At 47.2% G+C, this 11,782-nt stretch overlaps 1 protein-coding gene across 1 annotated transcript in view; it reads right to left on the bottom strand.

Moving 5' to 3' along the window:
- Window positions 1–1,893: 1,893 nt before the first annotated feature.
- P4HA3 (prolyl 4-hydroxylase subunit alpha 3) overlaps window positions 1,894–11,782 on the bottom strand; it is a 110,485-nt gene continuing 100,596 nt past the window's right edge. Inside the window, exons 12-13 of the mRNA XM_089656477.1 lie at window positions 10,966–11,062; window positions 1,894–4,774 (exon numbers count right to left, since the gene is read on the bottom strand). Of these exons, the coding sequence (XP_089512603.1) occupies window positions 4,704–4,774; window positions 10,966–11,062 (168 nt within the window). The 3' untranslated portion in view covers window positions 1,894–4,703. The remainder of the gene's footprint in view (window positions 4,775–10,965; window positions 11,063–11,782) is intronic.

Here is an 11,782-nt window from a genome sequence, read left to right as displayed (position 1 = left end):
GGATGTGCAGGACATTATGGCTACTAGATGAAGCTGGCGATCATAGGTATATAAACATATAGGGCAGCACAGTGCCTAAATGGTTAGCACTTCCACCTGGCAGTACTAGGGTTGTTGGTTCAAATCCCAGCCACAGCACCTCCTGCCTGGAGTTTGCATGTTCTCCCTGTGCCTGTGTGGGTTTCCTCCAGGTACTCCGGTTTCCTCCCACACTCCAAAGACATGCTGGTAGGTGAATTGGCTCCTGTCTAAAAATTGGCCCTAATATATGTAAGTTAGGGATCTTAGATTGTACGCCCCTTGAAGGTTAGGGACTGATGTGAATCTACAATATATATGTAAAGTGCTGCGTAAATTGATGGCGCTATATAAGTACCTGAAATAAATAAATATCAAGAAAATTCCCGGGGACTCTGCGACATGGCTGTGCATGAATGGGTAAATGTTCTACGCTGAGTGCTGGGAGATGTGCCACAACCAGGGGCGGACTGACCATTTGGAAACTCGGTCACTGCCCGAGGGCCCAGGGTCAGTAGGGGGCCCCATGAGATGCCCCTGGTACCTTTTTCATAGGCTTTTTTTGCGTTTGGGCAAGGACACAGGGGCCCCATGATCCCCTCTTGCTTGGGGGCCCCATGAGTTGTCAGTCCGCCCCTGGCAACAACAATAATCTATTAAAAGACCCGGCCACCCAAAAGTGATGTATCATTTGTAGGTGGAGTTTGTTGTGTTGAGTTACCTGCTAATCCCATTTATTCCCTGGGGACTCCAGTGGAGAGATCTCGCCTGCAATTTATTCTGGCAATGTTCCTGATAATTATTGTGTGTTCCATGGGAACCCCTCATAATGGGCACAGCAGATGTACAGACCTGGGAACTCCGCACAGGGATGGTGGGAACCCCTCAATAATTGGCACAGCAGGTGTACAGGCCCAGGAACTCAGCACAGAGATGGTGGGAACCCTCATAATGGGCACAGCAGGTGTACAGACCCGGGAACTCAGCACAGGGATGGTGGGAACCCCTCATAATGGGCAAAGCAGGTGTACAGACTTGGGAACTTGGCACAGGAATGGTGGGAACCCCTCATAATGGGCACAGCAGATGCACAGATCTGGGACCTCGGCACATAGATGGGAACCCCTCATAATGCATACAGTGGGTGTACAGACCTGGGAACTCAGCACAGGGATGGAAGGAACCCCTTATAATGGACACAGCAGGTGTACAGACCCGGGAACTCATCACAGGAATGGTGGAGCCCCTCATAATGGGCAAAGCAGGTGTACAGACCTGGAAACTCAGCACATAGATGGGAACCATTCATAATGCATACAGCGGGTGTGCAGACCCAGGACCTCAGCACAAGGATAGTGGGAACCCCTCATAATGGGCAATGCAGGTGTGTAAACCCAGGAACACAGCACAGGGATGGTGGGAACCCCTTATAATGAGCAAAGCAGGTGTATAGACCTGGGAACTCAGCACAAGGATGGTGGGAACCCCTCATAATGGGCACAGCAGGTGTACGGACCCGGGAACTCAGCACAAGAATAATGGGAACCCCTCATAATGGGCACAGCAGGTGTACAGACCCGGGAACTCAGTGCAGAAATGGTGGGAGCCCCTCATAATTGGCACATCAGATGTACAGACCCGGGAACTCAGCACAGGGATGGTGGGAACCCTTCCTAATGGATACAGCGGGTGGGCAGACCTGGGAACTCAGCACAGAGATCTTACCTACAGAGTCCCTATAAAAAAGATGAGACTGTCGGGGGTTTCACCCTCCATCATCCTTCATAACTGAGATATTATCTTTAGGTGGAACAACCCTTCCCATTTGTAGTGACTATCAATGTCCTGTGGAACAAACACCAAGTATACAATCTGTTACAAATGCAATTTATACATTTATTTAAAAATTAAAAAAAAAATACATTCCTGAGAAATGCTGATTCCTGCTCATACAGGACACTACCCCAGCAGTGACTCGCCCGGAATTATACGGTACATCGGGCCCCTGAGGGGTGTCAGGTGGAAGCAGTCCATTCATTGTGCAGTGGTTATTCCCCTTTGTCCTGGCACACAGTGCACTCTGGCCAATCCTGAGTCACAGTTTTTTCTACTAGGTCCTGATTCTTCCCTCATAGGCGGGGCCTAAGGAAACAGTTGAGCGGGGGAGGGTCTGAAGCTTCATGTTTTAGTACTTTGTAGCTTTCTGCATTATTTTAGTCTTCTGGAGAAACGAAGGCATGGTGTACAATCCACGGCATTACATTATACCGTATGAGAGGGAGGTTTTTCAGCTGTATCCCTGTGGTTGACTTTGAGAAGTGGGAGGGGTGAAGTAGAATTGGGGGGCTGGAATTCTGTAATAACCAGTTACATGTAAGGTGGACATTCCCTGGCCTTGGCCCCACAACAGATGAACATTCACTCACTTGAATCACTAGTTACTGTTATAGTACTGGGCATGCTGTTATGATGCCGCCATATTGGAATGGGCTAAAGCATGTGGATAAGCCTGGAGCCTTCGCTCATCCATATGGCGCTCTACTGGTTGCAGGGGTGGACTGACAACTCATGGGGCCCCCGGGCAATAGGAGATCATGAGGCCCCTGTGTCCTTGCCCAAACATGAAAAAGCCTATGAAAAAGGTACCAGCGGCATCTCATGGGGCCCCCTACTGATCCCGGGCCCTCGGGCAGTGCCCAAGTTTCCAAATGGTCAGTCCACCCCTGACTGTAATGTAATGTGACCATGGGTGGACTGGGACTCTGGGGCCTGCAGGAGTAAGCGAGATGGAGGACTCACAGTGCTTCAGGTGGGGCATTGTAAACTGATCATGGCTACAAAGCATTGGATACAGGGCATGGTTTAGAGCACGGGTGTCAAACTGGCGGCACTCCAGCTGTTGCCAAACTACAAGTCCCATGAGGCATTGCAAGATTGACAGTTACAAGCATGGCTCCCAAAAGCAGAGGCATGATGGGACTTGTAGTTTCGTAACAGCTGGAGGGCCGCCAGTTTGACACCCCTGGTTTAGAGGGACATGGTTAAAAAGAGTCGGAGTCTACTCACAGGATACACTGCACATGTTTGGCAGCAACCTTGTACCCAGGGGTGGACTGACCATTCGGGCCCCCGGGCACTGCCCGAGGGCCCAGGGTCAGTAGGGGGCCCCATGAGATGCCCCTGGTACCTTTCACAGGCTTTTTTGGGTGTGGTTTCAGTGTGGGCGAGGACACGGGCCCCATGATCCCCTATTGCCCGAGGGCCCCATGAGTTGTCAGTCCGCCCCTGATTTTACCCACAAAAAACTGTATTTACAATGCCACAGGAGATCATTTTAAGCTCACCACACATGCTACAATCTGACTGTACAATCTCATTTAGATCCACCAACTACTACACAGTGCAAGGGCCTGTCTGTTTGGATATCGATCGATTGGTTATATTTGGTAGGTCCTCATTTTACACAGTTTTGGTAAATCCAAAATTGATGGTTCAAAGATTGTAATGTTAGACTGTAAGTTGTATGCAGACCCTTGGGGGTCATTTACAATTGCAACTCCTCTGAAAAGCAATTCATAGTCGATCACTTTTCAGAGGCTAAACAGGAGGCTTAGAGGCAATATGTCACCTCCTGGAGGCCTGTTTTAAAACCTGAGAGCCTGCAACACAGAGCCACAGCTGCATGGATTACATGTGGCTGCAGGGTGGTTGCATCTTGGCCCTATTCACTTGAATGGGTTGTGTTTGGCAGTGGTATTGTCTGCCGAAGGCCACTGGTGGTCTAAATCTTGCTGCACTGGGATCATGGCACTGTGTACCAATGTGGTTGGTGGCAATGTCAACTTGCAGCTGGATGGTGGACAGGAAGGTGGTAGGGGTGGGGGGCTAATCCATGGCTCATCCATGGCCATTTTTACTGTCCCATTGCCACCCATGTAAATGAGTCCACATAAACTCTCCATTGCATTAACCCCTATCAACCAATCAGGAGTCAGAGTGCAGGTATATAGGGTGACAGACAAAATAAAAGTATTCCTGTAGCACCGTGTTTTGCCTGGAGTTATTTAAACTGTTTAAACAGATTATTCATTGCATATCAGGGTCCATTTATTAAAAATACGCTGTGCAAATGCCGCCAGGATCAATCTCCATAATGTGTCTAACATGACCCATGATCCTCAGCTCCATCTAGTGGTCATAATGCTGTATTTTCCTGATTTAAGTATTTCAGGAAAATACTGCATTACAAACACTGCATGGGGTCTGCGATCCTAGGAAATACGCATTTTAGACACATTACAAGGATTATCGGTGAAAAGTTTTTACAAATAGACCCTATTGTGTTCAGCTGGTGGAAGGAGGACACACAGGGGCAGGGGGTGACGAAACGTGTAGCGAGAGGGCCAGCAGCATTTGTGGGCCAGTCCATCCCTGAATGTGACCATCGCTCCCTTTTTCATATGAGTCCTCCACGTCCATCTTTTTTCACAACTGGAAACCTAACTTCTGTCTCTACAGAACCAGCAGGTCACATCTCTTTCATCGTACATTTGGAAGACGTTCCTCCTGGCGTGTCCAGGTTTGGTTCCTCCTCTTGACTTGTAAGTCACCTCTGAATGAGACCCACCATCCTCCCTCATGGTGCTTTGGGAGGCAACAATCACCTTCTCTTCCTCCCTCGTTCCTCAGTCATCAGGGTTCAGGGAACACGGTCTGTTGAACTCCTGGCCGTGCTCATGGATCCACTTATTGGCCACTGGGATCGGAAAAAAGCAAAATCAGCAAAAAATTAATTAAAATAAATACCAGAACAGTTGTGTGATAAAAGCAACTAGAAAAGCTACGATTTCTGGGAAAATTTTGTGAAGTGTTCTTGCCTCCACCAATAGTCTACAACTGGAGTGGGTGGACAATACAGCAACAATACAGTTCAATACAAGAGGTATAGGAGGGCCCTGATCCTGGGAGCTTACAATCTTGGTTAATTTATAATATGGAAGGGCACTATGTAGGATGAAAGGATTCCTTAGGAGAAACTTTTCTATCACCTCATTCATTTTCATTCTCCATTTTGATATGTTATAGGAAGGGGGAAGGTGTCTTTGACATGTTTCACATGACTGTCATATGCCTTTAAGTGTTCTCTATATTTTGTCTCTGCTCCTCCCTTTCCTTTGGTTTAGTTCATGCTGTATAGATAGCTCCACCCCTTTGTTAATTTCTCAGTAATGCACTTCAGCTTCAAGCCTCATGTCATGAAGTAGATCACATTATGATCTTTTGACCTATCAGATGTTCATTGTTGTAAAATTCTCTCAGTTTATGGAATAAACTTCACAAGATCTACAAGGCATCGTCTGGATCAAGTCACTGCCTGTTATTCAACTAAGATTGGAGTTATCGCTATCTCATCACAACTGTAAGTTACAGAGATCACACTTTCAATGCTTAGATTGGAGAGACAGAATAGTCTTGTAGTACGCAGGAGCGGACTGACAACTCATGGGGCCCCTGAGCAATATGGGGATCATGGAGCCCCTGTGTGCTTGCCCACAGCCAAAGCACACCCAAAAAAGTCTATAAAAGGTACCAGGGGCATTTAATGGGGCCCCCTACTGACCCCGGGCCCTTGGGCACTGCCCGAGTGCTCAGATGGTCAGTCCGCCCCTGGTAGTATGGAATAATTTTTTTTGTGTTTCAAGGATTATAACTCATCCAATTGAATATTGTACATTCATACACACTCCCAGTGGGGGGGGTGCACCATTTCACTATTTTAGGAACAGCGCTCCACCCCTATGTTTATTGAACATAATATATTACCCAAGTTTTTAGGTGAAATATAAAAGTTAAGGTTGAGTTGAATACATAGATACCAGTCATGTCAAGCCTATGAACTGCTCACTTGTGAAATGATCAAAAACTTCACTATCCAAAATCGGCCAACGCCCACAGTGGCCAGGCCCCCTGGAATGGCATAATATACACTATACTGCCAAAAGTATTGGCCGGCCGGCCTTTCCACACACATGAACTTTAATGGCATCCCAGTCTTAGTCCGTAGGGTTCAATATTGGGTTGGCCCCGCCCTTTGCAGCTATAACAGCTTCAACTCTTCTGGGAAGGCCATCCACAAGGTTTAGAAGCGTGTCTATGGGAAGGTTTGACCATTCTTCCAGAAGCACATTTGTCAGGTCAGGTACTGGTGTTGGATGAGAAGGCCTGGCTCGCACTCTCCGCTCTAATTCATCCCAAAGGTGTTCTATGGGGTTGAGGTCAGGACTCTGTGCAGGCCAGTCAAGTTCCTCCAACCCAAACTCCCTCATCCATGTCTTCATGGACCTTGCTTTGTGTACTGGTGCGCAGTCATGTTGGAACAGGAAGGGGCCATCCCCAAACTCTTCACACAAAGTTGGGAGCATGAAATTGTCCAAAATGTCTTGGTATGCTGACACCTTAAGAGTTCCCTTCACTGGAACTAGGGGGCCAAGTCCAACCCCTGAAAAACAACCCCACACCATAATCCCTCCTCCACCAAACTTTACACTTGGCACAATGCAGTCAGGCAAGTACCGCTCTCCTGGCAACTGCCAAACCCAGACACATCCATCGGATTGCTAAACAGAGATGCGTGATTGGTCACTCCAGAGAACACGTCTCCACTGCTCTAGAGTCCAGTGGCAGCGTGCTTTACACCACGGCATCCAACGCTTTGCATTGCACTTGGTGATGTAAGACTTGGATGCAGCTGCTTGGCCATGGAAACCCATTCCATGAAGCTCTCTACGCACTGTTGTTGTGCTAATCTGAAGGCCACATGAAGTTTGGAGGTCTTTAGCTATTGACTCTGCAGACAGTTGGCGACTTCTGCGCACTGTGCGCTTCAGCATGCGCTGACCCCGCTCTGTCATGTGACGTGGCCTACCACTTGGTGGCTGAGTTGTTGTTCCCAGTTGCTTCCACTTTGTTATAATCCCACTAACAGTGGAGCGTGGAATATTTATTAGCCAGGAAATGTCACAGATGGACTTCTTGCACAGGTGACAACCTATCACGGGACCACGCTTGGAGTCACTGAGCTCCTGAGAGCGACCCATTCTTTCACAAATGTTTGTAGAAGTAGTCTGCATGCCGAGGGGCTTGATTGTATACACCTGTGGGCCATGGAGGGGATTGGAACACCTGAATCACATGATTTGGAGGGCTGGACCAATACTTTCGGCAATATAGTGTATGTTACATGAGTTTTGACCATAGTTCTACTTCAACCCTTCCTCATTTTATCCAAAAGAAATAAATAAAATTTTGCCTCTAGATAAGTTTTGATTGAAAACACTTTGTAATTTAAAGTATTTTGCTGAAAGCAGACATGAATCGTGTTACATCTCCACCCCGCGGCGTGCCACCTAAACCTAATTTTCTGTGGTGGCCGCCCAACGGAGTTGGAATTCCCCTTTCAGATTCCTGCCTTTGCCTCCGACCACATTTCAGGAGATCAGCCTGGTGACCGCACTGCCTACTACAGAGGAACACATCCTAATAATCAGAGGAATGGAGCCATCAGCAAAGACTCTTCTCCCTCCTACAGATATCTGTCAAGTCACGTCACAGACACAAACTTACTTTCTGCACGAGTGACATTTCAATATGTAAAATATTTACCGAGAGGCAAAATTCCTGATACATCAAACATTTCCCATTGATCACCGAGACAGATTCTCCGATTTCACCTGTTCCTGCCTCTGGCGCAGTACATGAAAGCACAACAGCGGTGAGCAGAATTTAACCCCTTGCCTATCGGGCACTTTCCCTCCTTCCTGCCCAGGCCAATTCAGCTTTCAGTGCTGTTTCACTTTGAATGACAATTGCACGGTCATGCAACACTGTACCCATATGAAATTTTTATAATTTTTTTTCACACAAAGAGAGCTTTCTTTTGGTGGTATTTAATCACCACTGGTGTTTTTATTTTTTGCACTATAAATTAAAAAATAGCAAAAAATTAGCAAAAAAAGTTGTTCTTTGTTTCTATGATAAAAGTTTGCAAACAGGTACATTTTCTCCTTCACTGATGTGCGTTGATGAAGCTGCACTGATAGGCAGCACTGATGGGCACTGATGAGGTAGCACTGATGAGACAGCACTGATGAGGCAGCACTGATGGGCACTGATGAGGCAGCACTGATGAAGTAGCACTGATGAGGTAGCACTGATGGGCACTCATGAGACAGTACTGATGGGCACTGATGAAGTAGCACTGATGAGGCAGCACTGATGGGCACTGATGAGGCAGCACTGATGAGGCAGCACTGTTGGGCACTGATGAGGCAGCACTGATGAGGTAGCACTGATGGGCACTGATGAAACAGCACTGATGGGCACTGATGAAGTAGCACTGATGAGGCAGCACTGATGGGCACTGATGAGGCAGCACTGATGGGCACTGATGAGGCAGCACTGATGGGCATCAATGATGGGCACTGATAGGCGGCACTGACTGATGGCACTGCTGGGCTACTGATGGGTGCCACTGTTGGGCACTTTTGGGGCTGATTATCAGTGCAGACGTCCTCTGTGACACTTTCCGGGTACCGGCAGTACTTTCCTCATGGAAAGTACTGCCAGAAAGTGCTGCCGATAACCGCCAACTGTATTTACTTTGTGATAAGCTGTGTCATTGCAAGTGTACAATCCAAACGCACACATTCCTGCGTTAAAAATGTCTGTGTGTATAAGTGGGTGCTGCAGTGACTGTCGGCTGGAACAGTCACTGTGTCATTGGACACAGCTGATAACATGGTAAAAAGCCACTGTGATTGGCCTTTTACGATGTCATGTGATCAAATGTGTTGCCGCTGGGGCGCCTGGGGGGGAGGCGTGTTCTTTGAAGACGTCATATGACGCCATCCCAGAACTGGACAACCGTGCTGTAGCCATCATTCGCCTATAGCCTGGTTTTCAGGTGGTTAAAGTGTATGTATAGCCAAAACATTTTTTTTTTTTTAATTTGGATAGAATAGAGAAAAGTTCAAAACCTATTTTGGGTGTTTTTTTGCTGTTTGTGTACCATTGGAGGGATTTCACTTCATTTTCTGTAGCAGAGATGCAGAAGTTAGAGAAAATCTCCCAAAGTAGGGGAAATTAGGCTTGCCATAAATTAGTAGAATTGAATTTGAAAATGTTTGTTTTAAGAACATTCGTTCATTTTTCAAATCATTAGTGGGGTCATCGATGTTCGTTTTTGACCACAGTGATGAGAAAAATTAGAAGGAACAGGATCATTATTATTATTATTATTACATCGAGTTTTTATAGCGCCAAAGGGTTTGCTCAACGCTGTACAATAGAGGGGGGGACAATACATGGCACAGTACAACAATAACAAACAACGTACGAGGGGTAAGAGGGCCCTACTCTTTCGAGCTTACAATCTAGGAGGGAGGGGGTAAAGGTACAGTAGGAAGTGGCTGAGGGGAATGAGGGGTGGGAGGAAAGAGGGAGAATGGCCATTAGGTAAGGGTGGGGTAGGCTTCCCTGAAGAGATGGGTTTTGAGGGAGCGCCTGAATGTGAGGAGGGAAGGCAACAGTCTGATGGATTGGGGCAGTGAGTTCCAGAGGATGGGGGAGGACCTGGAGAAGTCTTGCAGTTGTGCATGGGAGGAGGAGACCAGGGAGCAGGATAGAAGGAGGTCCTGTGAGGAGCAAAGGGTACAGGTAGGGCGGTACTTGGGGATCGGGTTCGTGAGGTAGTAAGGGGCAGTGTTGTGAACGGCTTTGTAGGTCAGGGTTAGAAGTTTAAATTTAATGCGTTGGGCAATCGGGAGCCAGTGGAGGGAGAGGCAGAGGGGGTGGCAGAGGTGGAGCGGGTGGTGAGGTGGATGAGTCTAGCCTCTGAGTTCAGGATGGTCTGGAGCAGGGAGAGCCTGCACTGGGGTAGGCCGGTGAGAAGAGAATTGCAGTAGTCAAGGCGTGAGATGATGAGGGAGTGTACTAGAAGTTTGGTGGTGGTGGATCGAACACTTTTCTGAATTGAACAACAGTGAATGTGGTTTTCGTTTTGGAAAGTCCATTCATTCCAAAATCAAATGCTTTTAAATCTGAAGTACTGTTAAAGGACATTCATAAAGTCATCAAATGTACTGAGAATTTTCGTATGAATGTTCTTGCTTTAGACAGTTGTCCCCGGAATAGGTGTCCCCATTGAGGGATTTCCCTCAACTCCTGCTCTAGGAACAACTCTAAAATTTTAGATTTCCCATCAATTTCTGTTTCAGTGACAGTGGTCACCCGTACAAATCGAGGGATGAACCTCCCTAATGGGCACACAGACAATAAAAACTCAACAGAGAGTCTCACCCTTCCCTACTCTATCCAAAAACTAAAAAAAAAGGTTTCAATTCAATATCTAGTTGAGATGTTAGGATATTTTTATTTGGGAGAGAGTTCCCAGCTTCACCCATACAAGAGGACTTGCAGTTGGAGTCTTTGCATACGTATATTTTCATTTGTGGTATCACTTGAGGGACATCCCTTGTAGGCGTCTATGTAGCTTCAAACCCTTGACTATTGTACTATACAAATCTTGTCTCACTCCAGTGGTCAAGAGTTGAGGTTGGCCTCCTCCCATCCCTCACTATTAGCCACAAAGGCAACCCATCATACCCATGGACCCACGCTGAAGCACAGGAGGCTGCAGACCCAAGTTCTCAACCACAGAAGCTGGATCGATTAGTACTATAGAGCACCCCACGTTTTTGGGCTCCCAGATTACTCTCCAAGGTATGGAGTATTTCTAGAGAGAAGATGTATACAGGCACCTCCAGTGGTGCAGAGCATTTCTAGAGGGATGTACAGTGAGAACTTGTGTAGAGGTCAGATCATCAGAAGACCGTGGACAATAAGGTAAATGTATTGCAATATTTCCCATATTAGAAGAGTGACACTCACCCCATTTGTTTCCCACCAGAACAGGGCAGCCAGCATGCAGTGTGTCCTCATTCCCCTCACCATTTCTGTGCAGATTCCACCAGAAAATGGCTGCGTTCTTAGGAAGAAAACAGGAGAAAACAGGAAATCATTTTTACAGTCATATTGTACACTTAGCACATATATATATCACACAATAATTCTCCGTACTGTTGGAGGACTCTGCTCCTTTCTCTCCTGAAATACTGCTGGAGGGCTTTGTTCCTCTCCTGAAATACTCTGCACTGCGGGAGGACTCCGCTCCTTCCTCTATAACTCTCCTCCTTCCTCTATAACTCTCCTCTCCGGAAATACTGTGCTCTGCTGGAGGACTCCGCTCCTTCCTCTATAACTCTCCTCTCCGGAAATATTCTGCTCTGCTGGAGGACTCCGCTCCTTCCTCTATAACTCTCCTCTCCGGAAATACTCTGCGCTGCTGGAGGACTCCGCTCCTTCCTCTATAACTCTCCTCTCCTGAAATACTCTGCACTGCTGGAGGACTCTGATCCTTCCTCTATAACTCTCCTCTCCTGAAATACTCTGCACTGCTGGAGGACTCCGCTCCTTCCTCTATAACTCTCCTTTCCGGAAATACTCTGCACTGCTGGAGGACTCCGCTCCTTCCTCTATAACTCTCCTTTCCGGAAATACTCTGCACTTCTGGAGGACTCTGATCCTTCCTCTATAACTCTCCTCTCCTGAAATACTCTGCTTTGCTGGAGGACTCTGATCCTTCCTCTATAACTCTCCTCTCTGGAAATACTCTGCTCAGCTGGAGGACTCTGCTCCTTCCTCTATA

Source organism: Staurois parvus, unplaced genomic scaffold (genome assembly GCF_062004578.1).
Source record: "Staurois parvus isolate SC_StPar_1 unplaced genomic scaffold, SC_StPar_1.0 ptg000909l, whole genome shotgun sequence".
Lineage (NCBI taxonomy): Eukaryota > Metazoa > Chordata > Amphibia > Anura > Ranidae > Staurois > Staurois parvus.
This window is presented reverse-complemented; position numbering and strand designations above follow the sequence as displayed.